The 24,242-nt window shown below is 38.8% G+C and overlaps 5 protein-coding genes across 11 annotated transcripts in view; 2 read left to right on the top strand and 3 right to left on the bottom strand.

The window, feature by feature from the left end:
- lin37 (lin-37 DREAM MuvB core complex component) overlaps positions 1-2,185 on the bottom strand; it is a 6,726-nt gene extending 4,541 nt beyond the window's left edge. The window contains exons 1-7 of the mRNA XM_015376910.1: positions 1,949-2,185; positions 1,599-1,674; positions 1,465-1,512; positions 1,318-1,347; positions 1,059-1,144; positions 748-908; positions 428-559 (exon numbers count right to left, since the gene is read on the bottom strand). Coding sequence (XP_015232396.1) covers positions 428-559; positions 748-908; positions 1,059-1,144; positions 1,318-1,347; positions 1,465-1,512; positions 1,599-1,674; positions 1,949-1,982 — 567 coding nt within the window. The 5' untranslated portion in view covers positions 1,983-2,185. The remainder of the gene's footprint in view (positions 1-427; positions 560-747; positions 909-1,058; positions 1,145-1,317; positions 1,348-1,464; positions 1,513-1,598; positions 1,675-1,948) is intronic.
- A 329-nt stretch (positions 2,186-2,514) lies between these two features.
- proser3 (proline and serine rich 3) lies at positions 2,515-10,447 on the top strand. Of its 2 annotated transcripts, none has more exons than XM_015376909.1 (13): positions 2,515-2,823; positions 2,899-3,007; positions 3,275-3,537; positions 5,265-5,413; positions 5,527-5,588; positions 6,869-6,954; positions 7,024-7,157; positions 7,287-7,513; positions 7,605-8,089; positions 8,949-9,078; positions 9,885-10,041; positions 10,168-10,249; positions 10,335-10,447. In XM_015376909.1, exons 1-13 carry the CDS (start codon positions 2,813-2,815, stop codon positions 10,384-10,386), a joined length of 1,947 nt encoding a protein of 648 aa, XP_015232395.1. In that variant the 5' UTR covers positions 2,515-2,812; the 3' UTR covers positions 10,387-10,447. The 2 variants fall into 2 exon arrangements, with proteins under 2 accessions (XP_015232395.1, XP_015232393.1); XM_015376907.1 differs by having other exon boundaries at positions 2,516-2,823; positions 7,602-8,089.
- Positions 10,448-10,452: 5 nt separating this feature from the next.
- hspb6 (heat shock protein family B (small) member 6) lies at positions 10,453-12,276 on the bottom strand. The gene is made up of 3 exons (XM_015376911.1): positions 11,945-12,276; positions 11,577-11,699; positions 10,453-10,959 (listed from the first exon to the last, which is right to left on the bottom strand). Exons 1-3 carry the CDS (start codon positions 12,089-12,091, stop codon positions 10,804-10,806), a joined length of 426 nt encoding a protein of 141 aa, XP_015232397.1. The 5' UTR covers positions 12,092-12,276; the 3' UTR covers positions 10,453-10,803.
- A 1,098-nt stretch (positions 12,277-13,374) lies between these two features.
- psenen (presenilin enhancer gamma secretase subunit) lies at positions 13,375-15,735 on the bottom strand. 2 transcript variants are annotated; one of them, XM_015376859.1, is made up of 4 exons: positions 15,652-15,735; positions 15,231-15,309; positions 14,960-15,064; positions 13,375-13,729 (listed from the first exon to the last, which is right to left on the bottom strand). In XM_015376859.1, the coding sequence occupies exons 2-4, from the start codon at positions 15,289-15,291 to the stop codon at positions 13,590-13,592; spliced, it is 306 nt and encodes a 101-aa protein (XP_015232345.1). In that variant the 5' UTR covers positions 15,292-15,309; positions 15,652-15,735; the 3' UTR covers positions 13,375-13,589. The 2 variants fall into 2 exon arrangements, with proteins under 2 accessions (XP_015232345.1, XP_015232346.1); XM_015376860.1 differs by having other exon boundaries at positions 15,656-15,695.
- A 1,399-nt stretch (positions 15,736-17,134) lies between these two features.
- kmt2b (lysine (K)-specific methyltransferase 2B) overlaps positions 17,135-24,242 on the top strand; it is a 38,863-nt gene continuing 31,755 nt past the window's right edge. The window contains exons 1-4 of one of the 5 annotated variants that reach the window (XM_015376884.1): positions 17,135-17,478; positions 20,367-20,445; positions 20,551-21,899; positions 21,978-24,219. In XM_015376884.1, coding sequence (XP_015232370.1) covers positions 17,170-17,478; positions 20,367-20,445; positions 20,551-21,899; positions 21,978-24,219 — 3,979 coding nt within the window. In that variant the 5' untranslated portion in view covers positions 17,135-17,169. Of the gene's footprint in view, positions 17,479-20,366; positions 20,446-20,550; positions 24,220-24,242 lie in introns of all 5 variants that reach the window. The other 4 variants (XM_015376883.1, XM_015376882.1, XM_015376881.1 and 1 more) reach the window with 4 other exon arrangements.

The raw sequence follows: 24,242 nt of genomic DNA, 5'->3' as shown, positions 1-24,242 counted from the left end.
GGGGTGAGTAGAAAATGAAGGCTAATCATGTTTTGGGTGTACTATTCCTTTAAGGTTCATTAAATAGAAGGAGGAGTTCAACGTCTGCAACATCCACCCGCTCTGTAATGACGTCATTGAGGAGTTGAATTGGATTCCACTAATAACCTGCTCTACGTCCAAGAAAGTCAAGGCAGTGACTGCAACATGCTGGACACACAAATCTGCATTTATACAAGCTGCATTGAAACAACTACTACTACTACTTTAAATTGTATCAAAGTGTTAAATGTTCTGCTTTTTCCCATGAAAACAGAACAAATAAAACATTGAGCAAAAAGTGAGATGAAAACTGACTTTTGTGAGATACTGTATGTAGGGATCTGCATTTTTGTATCTCGTTAATATTTAAAGGGCAGCATTTAAAAAAAACATATCATCTGCTTACCTTGGAAATGGTTGGTTTCTCAGTCTGAGGGATCCTGAGATTAATGGGTTCACCAGTGGGGCTAATTGGGCAGGCAGATGGTGGCGGGAGCCGGTACACATTCTGACCTTTGCCATTCATCATATCTGGGACCTAAAACACAAAAAAGGGGCAAAAGAAAAAATTGTTTTTATTTTTTTATAATGTATGAAATTAATTAATGCTTTCAGCGATACACTTTCCCCTGTTTTAAAAAAAAAAAGGGTTTATTTTGTTGTAGTTTTTTGGTCGTGTTTACATCCACAGTTCTCAGTCATCATGTCAAATATATTTGGTCTCACCTCATCCTCTGTTACACTTTGGGGGGAGCTTGGAGATGTAGCTGGCTCCCTAAATGAAGGATTGTTTCTCATCCAGGCTCGGCAGATTGGATACAGTGGGGTGCTGGTGTTGAACTGAGCTAAATCAACACTACGATCAAACAACTTGATAATGTATGAATCTAAATAAATAGTAGAGAAGCAGAAAATACAAGGAGAAATGAAAAGCCGCATTATATAAAATGCCAAAAATAGGAAAATTAACAAACATTAAAAAGAGAACAATTGCTATCAAAATATCATCGCCTTAATATCCAGACACATGAGCTTACTCTGTTTATGTTGATTGGTCTCTGGTAAGCCCTCATCCATTTCCTTTCGCTTCTTTCTCCGGTGCTGTGGAAATCTTACAGAAGGTCTGAAAAAAAATAAAAATATTTATAAATAAAGATCAAGGCTCATCAGAATCACTAGTACTTTACACAGTAGACAGCTGACATAAATGTGGAAGTATACAGTGTAAAATAAAGAAAATGCACGTTGGAAAGTAACAAAATGTCTGGCAACATCCAAAACATTTTGGACAGTTACCTTTTTCCAGCAGATGTTGGAGACAAATCTCTGGATAGAATAGATAGACCATTTGATAATTACAAATCAATAATGCCATGATGGTAAGGAGATACAAAACATGATAGACTAGATACAAAGCAAAATGAATAAAACACTCATCCATACTTGTTCAAAGAGTCCACTGACAACTTTCCAGAATCTTCATTCAGTTCTCTGTTAAAAGTTTAGCAAAGGAGTTATTAATATTTTAGTGCTAACAATTAAAAGAATGAATTGATCATCAGAAGTGTTTTATAAACCTTTCATTTTCACTCTTTTCTACAAGTCCCTTCAGCACAGCATCCAACCTCCCACGGGCACCTGTGCTTTCCAAATCTAAAGAGACAAAGCATTAGTTAAAGAAAAGAAATATGTTGATTAAGTCTGTATTATCTGTATATTTACGATTTTATCGAAGAGTAAATCTGTAAATGTATGCATGTGTGTTTTTGGTGGTTTTACATATAAATCCATTTAATTAAAGCCAATACAAATCATGCTAGAGCTATCTTAATAGAATAATAATATAAACTCAAGACACTAGATCTGATGTTATTAACTGTGTAGTTGATGACCATTTTATTATATACTATTATAAAAGATGTCTTACCTGGCCTTTCTGTCTTTATCTTGACGTGGTGCATTTTTGTCTTACAGAGTTACCTTTTCAGTAAAAAGGACAAAACACTTACAAAAATAAACAAACGGACCTAAAATAGCTGTTTTTTCCCCACTTCTAACTGGGTTCTTTGAGCTAACAACGACCTCTTGTTGACTCCTCTGTAACAGCAACGTTAGCCAGCTAGCAACGTTAGCCAGCTAGCAACGTTAGCCAGCTAGCTACGGTTAGCAAAAATGAGTCTAAAACACACACTCTATGTACAGGTATTAAAGATTACTGTCCATATCTTGAATAAAATAAACATACGTTAATCATAAATATCTAATTCCGTCTATAAATCATTCGCAGAGTGAAATGTTTAAGCTCTAATACTGTTGCTAACTTAGCTTGTTTTTGACAAGCTCGAAAACAGTTGCTGGCTTTCCTCTTCCGCGCGCTGTTGCTCTCCAATCAGCCGATTGGCGTCCCTGTAAACCCTGTATCGCCTTTGATTGGACAATTCTTACGTCCATCATTTTTTCCTAGCTGTCTATTGGCTGGTAGGTGAGCAAACGTAGCAACGAATATGTCCTGTTTTTACTTCGACGCTATCAAGAGGTATTGGGAGATTAACAAAACCAGATTGTGTTAAGTTATATTTTGTTTTATAAAGAGCTGAATTTTGGTCTTTTTTTTTTTACATGTGATATTAGCTGTATTTCCGTATTGGGGTTTGATTCCATAGTAACTGTTTGGGACAAGGATATACAAGCTTATAAAAAGCTTGTCTATATGTAAATGCCGTTCAAGTCACGCCAGTTAGTTGTCATGTTAAGCTACTTGCTTAATAGATCGTAATGCCCTGAAGTTGTCATGAAATCCAGGTAAGAATTAACGAATATATATGTACTTTTTAATTGTAAATTACAGTTACTAAAAATGTGTTACATTTATTTTAGTGGATCCGTGTTTACCAGGCAGAATCCATTCCCACCTGCATCCAGGGTGAAGAGGGCACACTATCACCCATCATGCAAGCAGTCTCTCTCCCAAAAAGAGAAAAAAACAGTAGGTTTAAATGATATTGTCATATACATATCGTGTTGTAATTACAAACAGGAGTTTGAACTCCTGTATTTTTATAATTATTTTGGTGTGGAGAGCTTTAGACCTTCATCATTCATCTAGCTGTGCTTCTATAACTAGACCTCAGTCAATCAATTTACGTAATACATTGAATTTCAGTGAACATTGTTTGAACTTAGATTGGATTGGAATGAAAGTGTCTGATTTGATCTGCTTGTACCATTTCATTTGTTGTTTTTTTTGTCTTAGACTCTGAGTCCTGTCCGGTTACATCAAAGTGACAATCATCCACCTCCCTCCCCAAACCGGAAACGCCATCAGCTAAATGAAGATTTAACTTTTTCCACCAAAAATGGACAAAAGATGTTTACTGAGATCTGGCCCTCCATCGAAAGTGAATCATCTACTGACAGCAACCCGGACTGTCCTGATATGTCCCCAGACAAACCATCTGTGAGGTTCAACACATCCACAGCCCCCTCTGGAGCAGAGGAGGATTCTGTGCTTGCTAAGTATGTTTGCCTGTGTTATTTCCCAGTGCCTTACAGAAGTATTTATATTCCTTTAATGTAGCTTTTCATGTTTCAACCACACATTTCCATGTATATAGTTGGAATTGCGATGTTAGACTAAAACATTTGAGTTCATTACTGTGAAGTAGGAGAACAAGATTTACAAAAAGAAATCGTTCTTGCTGCTGCTTACTCACATTTATACGTTTCTATGCAGAATAATTACAGTTGCAAGTCTAACAGCTTTGCACAAATTGAGACTGAAAATGTAATTTTTCATCTGAAAATACTTTATATTCCGATTGAATAGAGTCTGGTGAAAGATGAACTCCTTTTCTGTTACAGTATTTTGCAGCCTCTTCTGGCTTACCCTCCATTTAGCTCCATTTATATTTTTTTATAATTTAATGAATGTTTTTTAGGATTAATAAGGAAGAATCACAAGTGCGTGATGACGGTACTACCTCTGCCATGTTACTGTATATGACAGGAATGGTGTCATCTCTCACTAAATTTTGTTCAGTTTTACTCTCATCTAAACAAAACACCTTCATATACGCACTTTTCATGTCCTCCATATGATCCCTACAAACTGCAAATAAGTTTTCCCAATATTAATATTGGTCCTCTCAATAGATTCTTTCACCTGGCTTCAAATCTCTGGAGCTCATCTAGAGCAGGGATTCCCAAACTTTACCATGCCAAGGCCCCCCTACACCAGTACATTTTCAACTGAGGCCCCCCCTAATATGAAACATGCGTAAAAACTCATGTGTAAGCTACAGCGACAGGATTAAAAAATGAGTGAACAAACCACCTAAATAAAAACAAATTTATTTTGTAAAGATGAAGTCACAATTATATTTTATTAAACTTTAATTCATTAATTTAATGAATGAAATATAACAATAACATAGGCCCACCACTTTAATTTGAATTACCTTTTTTAAAAGATGAACCTCTTTATACCTTGCAAAAACAGAAAGATTTTTGAACAAAAAAAAAGTTTGTCCCAAATTAAAAATGCAGGCATTTTATATAATGCAGGCCTAACAACAAATGTTGGCTACATGAGAGATGCATAGACATACCATGCTAATGGGAGCAGTGGGCCTGATGGCTTCTACAGTTTGTCCAGTCTGGGCTTGATGTCTGTCAGAGCAACACATATGTCATTCTCCACATTCAAAAATGATCTGTGTTTAGTTTTCAGTGCTTTTAAAGTGGAAAAGCCAGACTCACACAAGTAAGTGGTTGCAAATGGAAGGAGACATTTCAGAGCCCTCTCAGCTAGGGTGGGAAACTCTTGTCTTACATACAGCCAGCAAATACCGGTATTATTTGTAAGCTTTAGCTGAATGGTTTTCATAATGCGGTTATACCCAGACAGGAATATTTTAATTATTTTTATTCAATAAAAATAATTTCATGTATAACTATTTTTTTTTTTCTCTATCTTCCCGCGGCTCCCCTGGAGCCCCCACTTTGAAAACCAGGGATCTAGAGCATATGCGTGCCTCCTGAATGCTTCTCCTTTTGGTGCCTTTTAGTTTAGATTACCGTAACAACCATGCATTGTAAGTTTGTTGTAATTTTTCAAACCGTACCACTGAGTTTTAAAATTTCAACCAGGTGACAAACATTTAATGGTTAAAAAATACTTGAGTAAGTCAATCAAAAAATAAATATGTATTTCTGGCACTTAGAAGTACTATTTACTGTTGTAGATACGTAGAACGTTTTCGTCATGGTCGACCTCGGAGTCGAGAGGAGCGCCGGCAAATGGCCTCCGCTGACGCAGAAGAACCGAGGCCTTTATGGTGGATGGCTCACTCATCAGTCCCCAGTTTGGCCCCAACTCCATCATTAAACAAGGGTAAACTCCCTGTTATGGTATCTTTCTGTAAATTCAATGAAATGACCGTTTTCCTCCAACAAACTAAATATTTACATTTCTCTCTGATTACTGATGTTCTCCGTTCCTAAAAGATGACTGTGATTCTTCGGCTTACAGTCCAGCTGAGTGGCGTCAACAGGAGACATCCTTCAACGTGAGTAGCTTTTAGTTTTTAACTGTAACTCTGTAAGAAGATGTGCTTTGCCATCTAAACATAGAAAAATAATTTTGTTCCATTTTTTTCCTTGTATACGTCATAATTGGAGGCGCACTGATCGGTTTCTGTTTTCTTTTGATTTCTGACCTTTCAGTTCAGATTTTGATATGTTCTAATTTATCACTCTACTAGCCACATGGAAGCTGAAAATGTGCTTCAGGTTCTTTAATAGAGGTAGAAGTTGTCGGAGCCAACAAAAATAAAAGAATTAAAATTGTTGCACTGACTTATGCATTGCAGCTTGAGCTTCTAAGCATTATTTAATTCTCTTTCTAACCAAAAAAACTCTATCAATTTAATTGTTTTTATCCCTTTATTTACAAAAAAATGTTGGGAGTTCTGATCATTGATGCATTTAATGAATAAAATAAATCAGATTTTACAGTATTCGGCCTGGCAATCATTGACTAGCGGATCGAGGGGAAATATTCTGGCTGTCATCTCATACTGGTTGATTTGTATCTCCATTAAAATGAGGGATGCATCATAGAGGTGGAGTGAGCGAACCATGATAGGAAGCCTCAGTCTTTGACCCATCTGTCTCAGGTTTATATTCCCTCATGGAGATCTGTACCACATGCTATCCCCCATTCTCTCTCTAAAGATTTACTGATTTACTGTATAATAATAAATAATAAATAAAAATAAATAAATGAACTTTAGTCATCTCACACTGGAGAAATTTACCTCTGCATTTAACCCATCCTTTTGGGGAGCTGTGGGCTGCCATTGTGTGGCGCCCGGGGAGCAATGGGGGGGTTAAGGGTCTTGTTCAGGGACCCAGGGTGCAGGCTGTGGGGATCGAACTGGATACTTGCTACCTTCTCAGAGCACAAGTGCACTGCTCTAACCACTAGTCCAACACTCCCTCTATAGCAACTATAGCTACTAATGATTAAAGGCCACTAAACCCAAAAAAGTGTGAAAGAAATAACTGCATAGATATTCTTCCTTTTTATTGTAAAGGTCCTTGTTGTAGGTGTTTAGGGAGATCTTTTCATAACGCTTTAAAATACACCCTTTAGTTTGCAGATGTCAAATATATCCTCCCTTAAAGCTATTTTGAAAATACTGGTATATATGTTAGCAAGCCAGATAATTATCACAATTAGTTATCGTTTAGATGCTGCAGTGTTTTTTATTCTGCTGGTATTCACTCATACTGGTGCTCAGGATGACTGAATGTCGGCGCTTTTCTTCTTGTCTTTGTCCTTCAGGCTGCGTCTGATTCTTCTGAGGGAGAATTTGATGACAAAGAAATACTTCACCTTCAAGAAAGAGCAAGCAGACTTCTACTGGAAGGGTATGTAGTGCAGCAGGTATGATGAATGATGATTGGATAATGAAAATAAAACGGTTATCTCTCCAACAGTGAATGTAGTCAAAGCGATGGATTTATCGCTGTCAGCTCGGATGGCCTTGGATGCTCTGATTTATCCTCTCCATTCAGCCTGGACGAGCCGGTGCGGCAACCTTTGGTCCCCACATTGAAAAGACCAACTGCTGGTGAGGCTAAAATGTGAAATAACCATCTTAATTTGATGATTATTTTCCATTTATATATATTTTTGTTGATATAACTGGTAGTTGTGTTTAATATTGTAACTGTTACACTTCTGCTTGTTGTTTTTGCAGCAAACCTTATTCCAGACTCTGCATCCTTCCAGAAACCTGCCGTCCCTACCATTGCACCACCCACACGTCCAGAGGATGATATTTTGTTCCAGTGGCGTTTACGGAGAAAAATGGAGCAGGCTAGAGACTGGTCTCAGTCCACAAAGACATCGGGGGTGTATGATTCTGCTATCAGCAGGCAGATCCCAAGTTTTGTCCCTGCATCAGCCAGTGGAGAGCCTGACAAGGTTGGACATAAAAGCACATGATGTATTTGTTGTTTTTTGAGTCACAAGTGAAGTAGCATGACTTTTCTCCCTCTTATCTAATCTGTAGCAGCAGTGGAGCTTTGAACCTCCTCAGTTCTCAGAAAGCGATCCACACATGTCTGCCCCCCCACCAGGGACCCACAGACCAGGTGCTTCAGCTCCAAACCCTCCACGCCTCATTTCTTCTGCCGTCCCCTCCTCTTCCTCTGCGATGTCTCAAACCAGGGCTCTTCCTCATGTTCCTGCTCACATGCATTTACTCTGCGATGTCCTTCCCTGCCCCAACCAGTCATTTGTGCAAAACATGACGCAAAAAGTTTCGGAACCCCAAACCAAAGTTGTCCACCGAAAAACTCAGGTATCAGAAAGCTTATTGAGTACCAACTGCAATGGCCTTGTCAGAGAATGTTTGCCCTCCTCACCGCATGGAAACAGAAAGAAAGAGGGATCTAGTCTGCAAAAAGTAGCAGATAAGAAAAAGAAGAAGAAACAGGAGACGGCAGAACCAGCTCAGAAGACGGGACTACCTTCCAGGCAGCAGAGGAAACCTGCAAGGTGATGTTTTTACAGGTTGACTCAGGATGTAAGGTCCTGTAACTGGTGTGTGGCAGGTTCAAGCTGCCACTCCATCTGTGTGTGTCTTTGTGGCTTGGTCAGAGGATCTTTGTCAGAGGGCCAACAGGAAGTGAATGTATGCTGCATGTATGACAGAACATAGTGTAAAACGCCTTGGGCTCCTTAGATTGATAAAGGGCCCTATTTAGGTACAGGCATGTACATGTATGCCTTAATTTCTATGCCTTCAATGAGTTCCTTCATTTCATCAATTCTCCTAAAAGAAAATAAAATAATTCATTATATAAAGAACAATTATGTGGTATATTTCTGTTTGACCAATGGATTGTAGTCTATAAAAATCGTGAATCAAAAAAAAAATGAATAAAATGGCAACAACATAAGAAAAAATACTTAATAATTGTTTAGGTCTTTCTTTATTTAAATGATTTATGATGACCAATGCTGTCTGTTTTTATTTCCACTAAAATTATTGTTAACATAAATCTATACATAAAAAAAATATATATATATATATATTCTTTGCAAAGACTGCCTACTGTCCGCATCAGTGATCTACTTGCGTTTCAAAAAGCTTTTTTCCATGTTTTCTCTGAAAAAATGTATTTTTTTCAAAGAAAATTCATCTGGGGTTTTTAAAAGCTGCAAGTCTTCATGAGTACAATAAGATATATTTGTCTCGCTTTGTGCATTGAACCCATGTGTTTCACTTTTTTGAATTAATTTCCTGATATTAATGAAGTGGAAACAAGTATTCTGAATAATACCATTGCATCTGTATAAATATGAATACATTCAGTATTTTAACTGGTGAACATTTTTATTTCTGTTCAATCAGGGATTCTCTCAATCCGAGCCTTAAAAAAAAGACGTCGTCATTTAAAGACGGAAGCGAGGAGGTTCCTGAGGAAAGCTGCACGAGGAGTCATGCACCGCCATCTTCTCCAGTTCACACTGCTTTGGGACAGGTAAAAAAAATCTGCAGAAGTCCAGTTTAAATACTTGAGTATCTTATTTCAAGTTTTGTTTTTAGTTACATGCATACCTGCATACCTCGAAAGGAAGTTTATGGTTCTATGCTTAATGGAAGAAAATTTAGTCATGTGTCCAAAATTTCTAGTAATGCAAGCAGATTTTTTTTTTTTGCAAAGTGCTTATGAAGGTTTGTGTCAATGATCCAGGTGATGATGTTCAAGGTCTCAATAGACATGACAGATTCAAGAAGTGGTTTGCCATTTAATTATTTAATTTAAAGCTTTAGATATAGAAGGGGGAAAGTGTCAGCCTAGTGGTTAGAACATTCCGCCTGGAATCCAGAGGATCTCAGTTTAAGCCCCACTCCCACAGACTGCCACTCTGGGTCCCTGAGCAAATCCCTTAACCCCACACTGCTCCCCGGGCGCTGCACAATGGCAGCCCACTGCTCCTCAAGGGAATGGGTTAAATGCAGATAGTGAATTTCGTTGCTCTGTACTTGTGACAATTGAAAAACAATAAAAGCTGGGGGGAAAAAAAGAAACTCCCCAAATTATCAAAAGTTTACATTTAATGTCCACTTGAGGGCACCATAGAGCAATTGAGGCTCCTCGATGCCTCAGGTCATGATGGATCATTTGGTTGTAAAGCCTCAGTCCTTCAACTCACCTTCTCTACTTGGTCACTCATTACTTAATATGATAGATATGCAACCCTGCATATGTTTAAAAGAATTAAACAAAATAAATATCAGCTTTTGTAGTAATGAAGCATTGGTATTCTTTCTGGGTTTTCACAGGTAGTTTCAGAGGTTTTGTTCCCGACGGGGCCTCAGAAGACTCCCCTTTCTTCAGTTTCTCCTCCAAAGGTCATCTCAGCTTCAGATTCCCCCGTTCCTTTGTCCGTCACAGACAACTCGCTAGCTGTCATTTCACAGCTGCTACAAGAGGCTGAAGGTGAGCTCATGGTTTCATTATAGAGAGACAACAGCTGTGATATATTTTTACTCCATCTATTTCCAGCTGTGACTGTTTACAAGTAATGGGCAATTTCTCTTCCTCTGGGTTGTTATTTTGCATCAGACTCTGATGGAAAAGACTTTGAAGACGACCCTCTGTTACAAGTCCTCCGACGACAGAGAAAATGGGTGAAAGATCAGATCGGGTAATTCTAAACGACTTATTCAAGTCTCATTCAAATGACATACAAATGTATGATATCATAATAATTTGAATCTTTCTTCTGTTAGAGAGGTGGACGTGATGTTGCAGGAATTCCTGGAGGAACAACCAGCTGCTTGAACAAATCAGACTGTTGCTTTTTGTAGTTTTATATCGAAATAAAGTTTATTTATACTATAGGATTTCAACTGTTTGGAATATTTCGATGTGCATTGATCACAATCACAATATAGTGCATTTACAAAAGTTGCTCAGAAGCCTAGCAGCTTTAACAGGAGGTTAGGGATATTTACAAAGAGTGGTTCCTTGAAATTCCATGTACAATTGATGAGCAACACCAGAGGAGTTCTGTATATACAAACCACAAAGTGCAGGGAATATCAGAGCAGTGCCAAAAACGGAACAAAACAAACGGGTGTTTCGGCACGCTGTGTGCTGTTAGGAGTACAGAGAGGATTTTAATCTGTATCCGTGTGTTTATGAGGGCTGCTGATCTTTGGATTTTCTTGCATGTTGAAGGTAGCAGAGAGGTCTATATTATGTCAGGCACCTGGTGTCTTCGCTCTGCAGCATCGGCGCTGAAATGATAAGAACGCCTTCAGGGGAGACTGCTGACTCCAGCGCCATGATGTTCACTCCCTTCGGGATTCTGTAGCGGCGGTTGAATTGCAGTGTTGTAAAGCCTTGGCCCTCCTACCCAGAGACAGGTACAGGTTTAGAAGATGAATCAATGTGGTTCTGTTCAGTAATTTAAATCAGGCTTCAGTAGGAAAAAAAACATGGAAAAAAAATAAAAATATTTTAAAGGTCTGGAAGGTATGCAGAATGTGAGCATGGAGAGCATGAGGATGTTGGTAAAAGCTTCATGCTTCCTTCTGTCCTTTTCTAGATTTATCTCCTTGCGGCCTTAATTCTTAACCACTTTACTCCTGTTCTTCCTTATGTCCTACTTCCCTTCATTCTCCCTTCTCTTCCAAATATCTTTCCTTTCTTATGTCCTTTTCTGTCCTCCCTTTTCTCCCTCCTTCCTTCCATCCTTCTGTCCTGTCTTGTCATTCATACTTTATCCCCTTCCTTCAATCATTCCTTCTATCCTTCCAAAACAAAGTTTCCACCAACAGAGATGTCTGCATAGCTTAGATTATAAGACTGCTCACCCTTACAAGTTGGATGAGAATATGCAGAAAATATTAGAAAACCCTGTCCTATTTCATAACAGAAGGATTTGGGAAACATTTTCTTTATTGTAATCACCTAACTCACACAATCAAAATGACACACTGAGAACATTTATTTTTCTTTAAACAAACCTTCAATTCTTTGTGTTTTCCTTGCACTTCCAAAAAGTCCCCCACAACTTTGACCAGCAGGTCCTCTGGGTTGAAATTCTTTACATCAACTTGAACTGTAAACCCAATGTCATCGCAGTAAACCTGTCGACACAAGTAGACATAATGTTGTAGAGCTTTTCAAACAAAATTGTTTCATTTGATAATAAGATGTTAAATTTTTGGAAGGCTTGACTGAATCAGTGTTCCTCTGAAAAGAATCAAACGTTAGGTTTGATTTAAAGAAGCTTAGCAGCAGATAATATAAATCTTAATAAGCTTTTATGCTTTTCTGAAAATCCTTTAAAATGTTTGGTTCTATTTAACTTAAGATTAAATGAAAGACCTACCTCTGCAGAACTGACATTATCAGCCTCTGGAACCAGTAATGATGGAGACCATTTATAATAACCATGAGACCCGTTCAGCCGAGGGGGTAGAACCCGCTCCCATGGAATACCACCAGTTGTTCTGGAGGGAGGCACGATAAAATCCATTTCTAGAATTTAAAAAAACTCAAATGTATCTGAAGAGTTCAGGGGAGTGTGATGAATGCTCAGAGACTAGCACCTTCCCTTGGTTTATAAATTCTCTGACCAAATAAGTGAGCAATAAGAGAAAGGCCAGCCCCTGTTGCTATGTTCCCGTGAGTCCCGAGTAGGAATGATCTGTCCAGTTTCTGCTCCCCCTCTGTGTGCTTAACTTGACTGTCAGTCTTTTTTATACTGGAGTTACATAAGGAGTTGGGAATTCATACTGGGGGACCTTGCCTCAGTCACATTCCACACGATGTACCCTTGGGTGTCCAGGCACGGCCACCCACAGAGACGAGTGTGTTTTGGGAATGACACAGCTGTTGCTGGCTTATTGTCAATGAGTGGTTGCCTTTAGTCTTTAGTGTTTTTATTGGGTTGATGACATGGATATAAACTTGTTTCATGTGTACTTATCAGAGCTGCTGTGGGTTAAGTTGGTTGTTGAGGAAGATCTTTCTAAAAATAAGTTCAAAAGAAGAGTGGATCCTAAACACATGTAGAAACACGTGCTCTGTGTCTAACACATCAAGTGTTATTTAACAGGATGGGAAACATTTAATTAGGGAAATAAATTTAAGGAAAAGAAAAAAGTAATACATTTAGTGACATTAAATGAAATGCTAAATTGGAATACTCCCTAAATTCTACAGCACTGGGTTGGCTTCCTGAAACATGGGAAGCACTGCATGTTCTGAACTCAGTTCTCCACACACATAGCCGATATGTGCACATGTTCTCTCTGGTAATAATGCTAAACATGGCGCCTAAGCTTCAACTGTGACTATAAGTGGCCATGATTATGACTCATAGAGAATGAGAGGCAATAGGGGACATTTGGAGGGATTAAGTTTGTGGGGTTTTATAATAGACACAATCTTGGCTTATAGACAACATAAAGGTAGGCAATTGTTTGGAACGCAAAAGATTAAATCTCAGTTATTAGGAGAAAGAACTGTGTTTATCGTAACATTAAAGGTTGAATGAATCATTTTATTTAGTATATGACAAACTCTAATAGAGTCTCCTAAATATAATTTTTAGTCATACTGATAACTGGCAAACTAGAATCCAGTTGTGGAAATGGGCTTTTATATGTGAGACTAGAAAAAACATGTTAAAATGTAAACACTCAAGACACATTGTAGCTTAAATGTATTTATTGGTCAAGAAAGAGTAAAAATCAGCTTGGGTGAACATTCAAAATCAAATTAGGAATCATTTTAAGAAAAAAAAAAGGCGTTTTATTTTTTTTTTTTATTATATATAAACAAAATGCACACCTTTAACACTTTGTTAGCTCATACTGAAATCAAAGAATACGAAGAACCTATTAAAAAACAGACATTTCAGAGTGCTACAGTATCTATATTTTAAAGGTGATAAATCTCACAAGGACCAAAATCTTCCACTTTGATAAAGAGAAAACTCTTTGACTCGTCATAGTCGGCTGACGGACATCTCAAGGTGTGCCCAGTGGAATCGTGAATGAAAGGCGATCGCCAACCTCCCCCCACTGGGATCTGTAGTGTTGGTAAATCGTGATCCATGTTGTCAATACTGCGACCCAAAACGACAAACCCAGCGCTGAACGTTTCACATCTAGAAGAGAAAACACATAAAGATGAGGTATTTTAATTAAAAATTCTAATTTGTAAAATTGCATTTAGGTCCAAATACAAAACATATTCTCCTTTATAATTTAGAATAAAACCCTTTGGTTTAAAGCATTAGCAGATTCTTCAAAGTGCTGCTGCTTGAAATCCATTTCTTTATCATTAATACTTTACCTTTTTTAAAGGGTGACATTGAGGATAATACATTTGTCATTAACACAGACAGCCAGTGTTTATGTAAAGTTAATTTAGAGAAATTTGAATTCAATGCTAGGTTATAACGTATGAACCACTATTTAAAAATGGTGTATGATTTTACCAGTTAATCTGAGGCTGACTTAATTGGTGATTATTATGGAATAAAACCAACTATAAAATATTTAAACAGTTTAAGGCTATCAAATACTGATAAAAAAAAAAAATCTTTTGACTTGAGAGCCAAAGCCTGCGGAAGAAGATTAGGGCCACTGAAAAAAAAAAATTTTTTTACTGAATTTTAAATGTTATTTCAGTATTAGAAAAAAGTTGGAAGTCTGAATTTAACCTCAGAATTCTGACTTTAATCTGAGATTTTTTTTATTGTATTTCAGTATAATATGAGAAAAAAGTCAGAATTCTGACTTCAATCTGAGATATTAAGTTTTATTTTAGTACAATATGAGAAAAAAGTCAGAATCCTGACTTTAATCTCAGAATTCTGACTTTAAAGTCTGAATGAATTCTCAGATTTCTGAGATTGAAGTCAGAATTCTGAGGAAAAAAAGTCAGAATTCTTAGAAAAAAGTCAGAATTCTGACTTTTTTTCCCCATATTAAACTGAAATAATATTTAAAAATCTAAACTTTTTTTTCTTTTCTCAGTGGCCCTAATCGTCTTCCGTAAAAGTTTTATAACGTCTTTACAAGGTTATTAATCGATCAAAAAATACATATCCTTGGCCTAATTAAAGAAACAAAAATTCTATCACTGTTGTTAATCAGTCAAACCTTAATCTGCAGAATAAAATAATTGATCATCACAGATCATCTCTGATCTCCTGGTGATCACATTTCAGGGAAACATTTGTTGACATTTTCTTAAATTAGGTATGCTTTAAGGCACTATAGTAATCTAAAATAAAGTAGCTACCCAAGATCATTTCCTGTTTTTAACATTTAACCGTTTTAACATGCTGCTATTTTTACCATTTTAGTCACATATCAGTTTATACACTTACATGTTTTAATTAAGGTCTGTTCAGTGAAGGGTGGCTTAACAAAAGCTTCCTTAAAAAACCAAACAACGTTTACAAGCCACAGGAAAGGAAGAAGAGCAAAACCACCTGCAAACAAACAGAAAACATAAACACTTTAAGCCAGAGCAACTATAGTCATAAATATTCTTCGTGGACTTAACATCTCATCCTTTCTCTCCGTTTCCATATTAGGAGAGCAAAATGGAAGTTACTGCAAGGGACGGTGTCTGAAGTGATTTAATTTCTTTCCTACCCAAGTAATATTTTCTACATAGGCTGAGCTTCTCCTCGTTGGGAAGTCTTTCCAGGTTCATGGTAAATTAAAAGTGGCTCTGTTGAAGGAAGAAATAAAGTTCCAGTTAGATTTTTAATGGTCGATCATCTTTTAAATAAATAAAGCTCGAGGAAAACATTAATACGTTGGCTACTTTCAATCGATGATTTAGCGAAAAAAACAGCTGTACGAGAGAGTAAACATAATAAAAATACCAAAGAACGTTCGTAAAAAGCTTTAATCGTCGGTTAAAATAGCTTGAAATAGCTTCAGGCAACGTTAGCATGATGTAGCTATTGCTAAACTTGCTGCTACAAAAACTACGTTATCCGAGTTCTGGGCAGTTTGTTTGAAGTTATATTAAATATGTATAAGAATGTTTTGCATTTATGTTTCATACCTACGGTGTTTCAGACTGACTCGAAAAAGGGAAACAAGAAAATAGAAGAACACTTCCTGGTCCGCCCCTCTTCTTCGTCTTTTTCCTTATTACCTTTCCCTGTGCCAAGCAGACAGAAGACGTCACAATAAATACTGCCACCTAGTGTACAGTTGAAAGAGGCACATGAGGGAGGTCACAGACAGACAGATTGATAGATAACACATGAGACAAGGCTTTTGAAAGAAATGTACAAATAAAAGCATAAACCGTCATAAAATTAGGATCTTTTTCTTTTTTAAACGTTTTGTTTTGAGTACTCTCTGTAAAAAAGCTGATCCATCCTGCATACCCTCTGGATTACAAATCCTGAATACTATCCACTAAATGTGTGACACTCAATGTACTTTAAAGAAAACAACCGTACAAAACTATAAATCCACGATTTATGTAAATTTGTAAAATAATGTCTTGATATGGTTCACATTTAATTTAATATGGAAGAGGATTAGAGCCACTGAAAAAAGTTAACTGATTTTCAAAATTTATTTCAGTATAATATGAGAATAAAGTCAGAATTCTGATTTTTTTTTTTCTCTTAGAATTCTGGATCTTAATGCAGATGGGCACCATGAAGAAAGAGATGTGGGAGCACTCAGCTTCACTGACAGTTATGTGAGTTGTTTGAGAGGAACAGTAACACATTGGTGGAAATGACGGAATTAGGCGACTTTTTACTTTCCAGAGGGGTCCCCGGTGAGGCTATTTCATTAATGGAAGAGCAGAAATTGATTAAACAAGAAGCTAGTTTAGTCTCTAAAACAGACAGAGCTATGACTTGATGTTAACATGTTTGTTAGCTGTCAGAATTTAGAGTAGAAATTCAGAATTCTGAGAAAAAAAGTCAGAATGATGAGAAAAAAGTCAGAATTCTGAAATTAAAGTCAGAATTATAAGAAAAAAAAGTCAGAATTCTGAAACTAAAGTCAGAATTCTGATTTAAAAAAAGTCAGAATTCTGAGATTAAGGTCAGAATTCTGAGAAAAAAGTCAGAATTATCAGAAAAAACTCAGAATTATCAGAAAAAAAATCTGAATTCTGAAATAAAATAAGAATTCTGCGATTAAAGTCGGAATTCTGACTTTTTTTCTGCTATTATACTGAAATTAAATTTAAAAATCAGTTAACTTTTATTTATTTATACTGTATTTTAACAAGCTCTAGTTAAACTACTAATGTATCATGCCGCCATCAGTTTTAATCTATTCTGTTTTATTGCTCCCATTATTATCTTTATCAAAAAACTTTTTTCATCTACAAATAAAGTTGAATCCATATATCTCAAATCTGTTGGAAATGTTAAAATTCTTCCCTTTTACGTGTTTTACTCCATTGCTTTATTATTGAGTATGACTCTCTCCTGAGTGACAAAAAACTCAGTTTCCCATGAGACACTACGGCTCCCCCCTCCCATCTCGCGCCTTCCCTCTTGTCTCCCCCTCAAACTGCTAGCCGTCGGTGTGTGTTGTTGTTCAAGCAATGATGGCGGCGGCAGCGGGATGCGGATCGGCAACCGCGGCTGCCGTAGGAGGCCAAGGTGGAAACGCTACGGCCAGAGGTCGTTTCCCCGGTCGGCCTTGGTCATCGCGGAGTCGTTTGCGCTCCGAGAAGCGATGGCAACTCGGGCGTTCGAGCTCAGAAGCTGATGATGTGACTAACGGAGGGCCAAGGCCCGCAAACCTGGCTCTTTCGTTAAACGAAGACCAGTCTCACTTGCGCCTACTCGGGATAGAGGCAAGCCACAAGATCCTCGGCCAAGCTGGATACAGCTCTAGTGGAAGTGAAGAGGTAAGATCCTCATCGCGGAAGTGAGCGATTTATTCAAACTGGACGCATTCACAGTGATCGCATAATGCGCAAGAATGAGTGCTCTCCACGGCTGTATGACTGGTTAGTGCCATGGAGAAATGTCAACATCCCATTGGCAGGCTAGCTAACTTTAGCTTCAAGCTAATCGGTACATGTTAACCAGCGCTAGCCTACTTTAGCTTTCCATTAGAACACCCCGAGCACAAAATGTTACTAACTCAGACAGCAGACCCCTTTAAAGTCACCATTTAAAGTCAGTCTCACTTCTTCTCTACGGAATAAGAAAATACACGCGAAACATGGATAACATTTACATTTCAATAGTTGTACAGTGAGCTTTTGTAAACATGCGCCGCAGTTATTTTACGTATGGCCCTCTCTGTACAGGGCCTTGCTAATAGCCAACACAAAGAGCAGGAAGGCTAGCGCCTCTGCAGAGACTACATGCTAACTATTTTTGCCTAATGCTCCGCTAAAGTGTGTTTTAACTAGACACGTCTTGTGGTTGGCAAAGTATAAAGTTCATATAAAAATTTTTTGATAACATTTATAATAGGGGCCATAAAGGTTGTTAACTGTCAGAGGGGGAATAAATCGTTTCTGGCTAGCTGTTAGCCTAGCAAACAGGGCATGTTTAAATGGAGCGATAGAAGTGTGCCAAAGTCACTGCTGTACGTTTTGTTAAACTGAGAAGCAAACAGCAGCATTGTGTAGTAGATCTTCTATAAAGCTCAGCTGTAATATAACAAAAAAGGGTATGTGTAGAGGGAGCTGTAGATTACATACTGTTTTATGTAGTTTTTTTTTAAATAAAATACTGTAGGCGTGACCATCATTAACTAAAACGTGTTTTTTTTTTTTACTTGGTAGTTACTCATTATGTGGTTTAAGGGATAGTTTGTGAGCTTGATTTGATAGTTTGACGTGCTTTGGAAAGTTGGAGTTGATATGCAGAATGATGTAGTTAACAGAAAAGAAGTTGCCAGTGATAGAAAGTCACAGCTGCAGTGAGATCCTGATATCTGCCATGCTTGTCAGTTTTGCCATTCAAACACACTTTTTCTTGGAACACTTTTTTTGTTTCCAGAACTTCAACTGTAAAGTAATGCTCTTATTTCTTAGAACTTTATATTAATATTCAGCCATATTATCAATAAAGTAACTATTCAGCTGCATGCATATTGACCTAATCATACTCCTGTAACCCCTAAAGGTTATAGACCCAAGTGTGCTCAGATGTCGCTGAATAAAAAATCTCTTTTGCTGCACTATTTGTTTTCCCCTTGTGTCTCACAGATTACACCTGCGTACTGTTTGCAATACTAACAGCACTGTCTGTCTGTCCATGCGTGCAACAGTATTCACTGAATCAGAGAAAATGGTTCTGCAGGTGCAAAAATTCAGAAATATTTTAATGCAACTCGTATTTTGCAGGTGTGTCTTGACAGTATAATAATAATCCTTTTTTTTTTTTTTTTACTTTAGTTTACCCAAAAAAGGCTTTGCTGCTAAACATACACATCAAGTGTGTACATTAACAGTGTTTAGTGTCCATCCAGTTGCAGAAATGGGTAGTGTTACAGCCTGACACAAGTCCTTTACATTTGTGATTATGAACAAGACTATATTTTGATCATGATTCCAGTTCAAATGCATGGATGTAGGATATAGAAAACACTGCAAGATTATTCTAAGTACTGCTGAACAGAACAGGGAAAGACTATAAACGTTTTTAACAAGATGTTGGTGTTTAGAATCATGAAGGAATTCTTTTAAGTTTGGCAGTTAAAAGTTTTCTATCTAAAACCCCCATCTCATTGCATCAAATACTTTTCTGCAGGATTCGCTTCTCCTGGATAAGCATCTCGTGCCAGGGTTCATTCGCTTGCGTTCTGTCATTGACTATTATATCAATTTCTCATACTAAAGATGCATGCAGAGACAGTGGAGAGGAAAAAAAGGGGTTTTTTTACCAGGAAGAATCCTCCAGCAGAACTGACCTCAGTTTGAGCATTCTTCTGCCAAGCCTGACTGGGGGTTCAAGCAGACACACTAAGCGAACATAGAAGCACTGAACCATAAACACTTTCTTTTTTAGAGAATCTAAAGACAAACCATATCCATAGATAGGGTCTTTATTTGTAAGACGAGGTTAAGCAGAAGAGCTATGGATCAGTTTTCATGTATAGATTAATGGACATCCACATGCAGTTTGTCTAAATAAATACTGAGCCCATAGTTATGTATAAGAGAGAAACTGGACCGAACACTGAAAAACAGAGTCAGCTGTATCGTTTAAATGAAGGCGTTGAAGGCATCAGCCCAGCCAATCACTCCATCTTGGCTGGAATAACTGGATTGTTCTCATTCGGATGAGCATTGTTCTGATTTGAGTTTCTTTAACTCAGATAATTTCTTTAAATAATCTGCTTCTGGTTTGTGTGCTGCAGGATTACTGAATGGATGCATTTAAGAAACTGTATATATATATATATATACTTGGATTCTTCAGTATTGTAATCTGGATTTTATTTCCCTGACTTTTGTTTCGATGAGTGTTAACCACTATTTTAGACCGTTATTTAGACAGAGAAACCACGGTTTGGCAAACTACGGTTTGCTCTCACACTTATTGTGTTGTTGTATTGATTATGTCTACATTATGCTTTCCAGTAATCTGACCTCTGGCGTGAAGAGGCAGAGTAAATGTCAGCGATCCTGTAGGAAAATACTCTGAGTGCTGGTGAAAATGCTGCTGCCAATGAGCATATCTGTAGCTTTAGTTGTTGGTCTCGGTTTAAATGTTGCCTGTGCAGCATTATTAACCATATATAGACAATTAATATTTTTCTTTTCTTTATATAAAGGGTGATGACTTCAAAGGATTTGAAGCTGACAAAAGAGGTTCTGCCGAATCTGCAATGCTGCAAAAAAATTCTTCCAAAGGTAAAAAGCTCATAACATGCTTATTAATATAGGAACATGGCTTACGTTGAAGATCAGACGGCTTCCTATTTAAATTGGATGTTACATTTTCTTTTCCTTTTGTAGGAGACACTGTCAGCACAAAATCTAGGAGAAAAAGTGAGAAGCCGCCACAAAAAGTGCCAGCGATTGATGAGGCTATCCCGCCTGACCCTGTAAAAGAAGAGAAAGCTGCGGAGGAAACACAGGACATATCTCTAGAAACAAAACCGGCGAGGGATTCAAAGAAGCCGTCAAAAGGAAAAAACACTATGGACCAGGGGTCAGCTAAAGGCAGAGCATCGGCTACAGCCCCAAGGATTACTATTAAGTTGGTGGCCAAAAAGAAGGTGAAAACTTTAAAAGAGCCTCAGAAAAAAGCGGATAGAAAGTTAAAACTGAAAGAAGCGCAGGACCAGCCCGATGTTGAGGACAATCAGGCTGATCAGATTTTAAGTGCTCATATCAAGTTGAAAACAGAGTCGTTCAGCGATGAACTCAGCCCCGGGGAGAAAGCAGCAGCTACCGTACCTATGAGGAGGCGTGGGAGATCTGCTGTAAAGGTAGCAGAGCCTTTAAGCCAGACTACTGCCAAAGTTGTGGTTGGTGACCAAAAATCTAAAGAGAAGCAACCGACCAACATGGATAAGGAAAGCGGTTCTGCGAAGCAAAAACTGAACGCGAAGGATGTAAAGAAAAAGAGAGCTGCCCTGCCTCGGCGTTCTGGGGTTAGACTTGTTACCCGTAGAAGTGCGAGAGTTTCTACCCCCCTCTCTAAAAACACAACAGACGCTGTTTCTGAAACAGAAAGTCTGAGTAAACCTGCAACTGTTCAGCCCGAATCCAAGACCGAAATCTCACAAAAAGCTCAAGCCAAACCAACAGTGCATAGAGAAGGAAGACGGCAAAGCAGAAGATTAAATAAAGATATTACAGTACCAGAAAATCAGGGCTCATTATCCACAGAACCGGACAATTTATCTGCACATGCCGGTGAAAGTGTGCCCATTAAAATCGAGGAAATGAGAGTCCCCAGCATAAAGTTAATAAAGATCAGAAACCCTAAATATGATGCACAAGCCAGTGGGAAGACTTTGTCTCGTAAGAAAAAACGGAAAAAATATATTTGGACTTTAGCATTGGTCAAATTAGGAAGTCCAACTGTGAGGGCAGAAGATAGCCTTAAGGTACCAACAGAGGCTGTTAGCAAAGAGGACCAGGCACCTCTTTGTGACACCAATGTTAAGAAAACCCCAAAGAGAAAGGGTAGAAAATCCAAAAAGGAAAGCACGGTTCCGCTTGAAAGCCAGAACAATGTTGAAAAGGATCCACAAAGCATGGCTGACTCTGAAACATCAAGTTTAAATGTGCAAGCTGAAGCAGATCCTACGCCTGAAACTCCCACGCAAGACACCTCCAAAGCAGATTGCGGGAAGGTACCACCTCTTCAGATTAAAAAAGTCTCTTCTCCCGGCAAACATAAAAGCTCTAAGCCGTCTTTTCTCATTCAGCAGGTTAGCCCTATACCTGAAAAGAAGGAGGAAAATATGAAGGATTTGCCAGAAGCTCAAGAGGAGATGTCTTCTTTACAGGATACTGAGGGCAGTCCGGTTAGGAGGCTAAGAAGGAGGGCATCAAGTCTTGAGTCACCGCAGAAGAAATGTGTCAGCCAGAAACCTTCAACCGTTCAGAAACGAAGGTTAAGGAAAAGTCCTCAAGAGAAAGAAATGCCACAGGTGAAAGCCGAAGTTTCTTCTCAGGTTTCCTCTGAAGAGTCCGCCCCTCAAATTCTTACAACAACCTCATGTCCTAATTTGGCCGAAGATCCCCCAGTGGCTACCAGTTTAAACCCCCCTGATATTCTAGAAAAGGAAACACCAAAAGTCCCAGATAGTCCACCACAAATGCAGGCTGAAGTTTCTCCACAGACACTGGAGAACAAGCCAGAGCCGCAGATTGAAGAGGCTCAGCCATTACCAGTGCCTTCCAAACCTAAAAAGCCCAGAACAAATAAGCAAGGCAAGAAAAAGAAGATGGGTCGAAAGCCGAAGGCTTTGGTTTTACCTGATGCCACCGTAGAGACGGCCCCCGACGCTGTTGAGGTTAACACGGAGCCCGCTCAGTTGGAAAAGTTTCAGCCTTTAGTCGAAGAGGTGAGTCAGCCGGAGGGAGAGGAGAGAACAGAACCAGAGTCGGAGACCAAACAGGACTCCGTGTCAGTAGAAGTCCAAGAACAACCGGTACGCCCAACAGTAAAAGAAGAACCGGATATGCAGTCTATAGACAGTAAGCATTTGGAAGACGGGCAGCGGTTGGAAGACGGGCAGCGGTCGGAAGAAGGGCAGCATTTGGAAGACGGGCAGCGGTTGGAAGACGGGCAGCGGTCGGAAGAAGGGCAGCATTTGGAAGACGGGCAACAGCTGAACAGCCAGGAGATGGACAGTCAGCAGTCAGTGGTGTCTAAAAGTCAAACATTTGCTCAAACTATATCTAAGAAACCTTACAAAAAGCTAAAAAAGAAACGTAAAAACCTAATTGGTCAGCATCAAAAGCACAAGCACAGAGGCAGGGATGGGAAATTTGCTCCACTTACATCTCATGAAAGTCAAAGTTCCTTTGAGGCTAATGATGACAGTTCTCTGCTTCTGACAGGCCCCACTCCTCCCCACAGTGCGACGCTCATCGGAGTACAGAAAAAATACAAAAAGAAGCACACAGGCCTGCATTTTGTTGGAGCTAAAAAGTCAAAATCTCGGTCTAAAATCATTTCCAGCCTGATTGATATGGGAATGGAAAAGGGTAGTTTAAAGCAAGAAGAAGCCGACACTCCAGTGGACACTGAACAGCATGATGTTGTGAATGCCCAGCCTTGCAAGTCAAAGTTTGTCAAAAACATCAAGCACTTTATCATGCCTGTGGTAAGTGCAAGGTCCTCCCGAGTGATCAAGACTCCACAGAGGTTCATGGATGACATTGGCATGTCTGTGTTGCCTCGAAGGCACTCTCCAAAGAAGGGTTTACAGCTGGGCTTGAACATTCGTCCAGGGAAGAGACGAGAGGATGGGCCTGAAAGGCCACTGTCTCCCATCTTTCCTATTGACGAGGACATTTTGAGCGAAGCTCAGCTGGATGTTGATCTGTTTTCAGCTCAGGACCTGGAGGACAGCATTGATTTAGCTGACAGCCTGTTTTTTGACTGTAAAAGTGAGAAAAACGAAAAGAAGTCTCCTCTAAAGAACGCTAGCTTCAAGTGGAATCTTCCTGAAGATCCCTGCGAGGAGTTATTTACACTGGATAAAAGCGCAGAGAGCAAATGTGAGGATCTGTTTTTATCTACCACAGCAGATAAGCTCCCAGAACTGTCTTCAGACCTCACAGAGGTTCTGAAAAAGAAGAGTCCGCCCAAATTTAACAAGCAGGCAGCTCACCTGAACATTTACCAGAGACTTAAAAAGCCTGTCTTAGGACTTCCAAAAAGCAAAATCACACAAGAGCTGGAACCTACGTGCAAACCCACTTTGCCTCCAGTTGATTTAGCAGAGGGACTCGACGATGAGGTCATGAGCATCAGTCTGAGACAGCGGGACACAAACGTAGAAAAGGAAAAGTCCAAGATAAAGATCGAAGACCTGGACAGTCCAGGGGTGGTTCGAAAGGTTTCTGTCTGTGTTCGGACTCCTCATTCCTACGCCGCTGCTTTGAAGCAATGTGAAGAGGAAGCATCAGCAGTAAAAGACTCAGCCTTAAGTGACTCAGGTAAGACAGCAAAAATTATCAGA

Source organism: Cyprinodon variegatus, unplaced genomic scaffold, assembly GCF_000732505.1.
Source record: "Cyprinodon variegatus isolate N-32 unplaced genomic scaffold, C_variegatus-1.0 Scaffold143, whole genome shotgun sequence".
Lineage (NCBI taxonomy): Eukaryota > Metazoa > Chordata > Actinopteri > Cyprinodontiformes > Cyprinodontidae > Cyprinodon > Cyprinodon variegatus.
The sequence above is the reverse complement of the archived record's forward strand: the minus strand, read 5'-3'. Positions and strand labels throughout refer to the sequence as shown.

Coding starts and splice junctions, on each gene's coding strand:
- proser3 (XM_015376907.1), top strand. Junction 3,008..3,274: donor CCCAAAAAGAGAAAAAAACA/GTAGGTTTAAAT, acceptor TTTTTGTCTTAG/ACTCTGAGTCCTGTCCGGTT. Junction 6,955..7,023: donor AGCAGACTTCTACTGGAAGG/GTATGTAGTGCA, acceptor TCTCTCCAACAG/TGAATGTAGTCAAAGCGATG.
- hspb6 (XM_015376911.1), bottom strand. CDS start 12,091: ATGGATTTTATCGTGCCTCCCTCCAGAACAACTGGTGGTATTCCATGG. Junction 11,700..11,944: donor ATAATGTCAGTTCTGCAGAG/GTAGGTCTTTCA, acceptor TTGTGTCGACAG/GTTTACTGCGATGACATTGG. Junction 10,960..11,576: donor GAAAACACAAAGAATTGAAG/GTTTGTTTAAAG, acceptor GTCTCTGGGTAG/GAGGGCCAAGGCTTTACAAC.
- psenen (XM_015376859.1), bottom strand. CDS start 15,291: ATGAACCTGGAAAGACTTCCCAACGAGGAGAAGCTCAGCCTATGTAGA. Junction 15,065..15,230: donor ATGTAGAAAATATTACTTGG/GTAGGAAAGAAA, acceptor GTTTGTTTGCAG/GTGGTTTTGCTCTTCTTCCT. Junction 13,730..14,959: donor ACAGACCTTAATTAAAACAT/GTAAGTGTATAA, acceptor TTTCTCTTCTAG/ATGTGAAACGTTCAGCGCTG.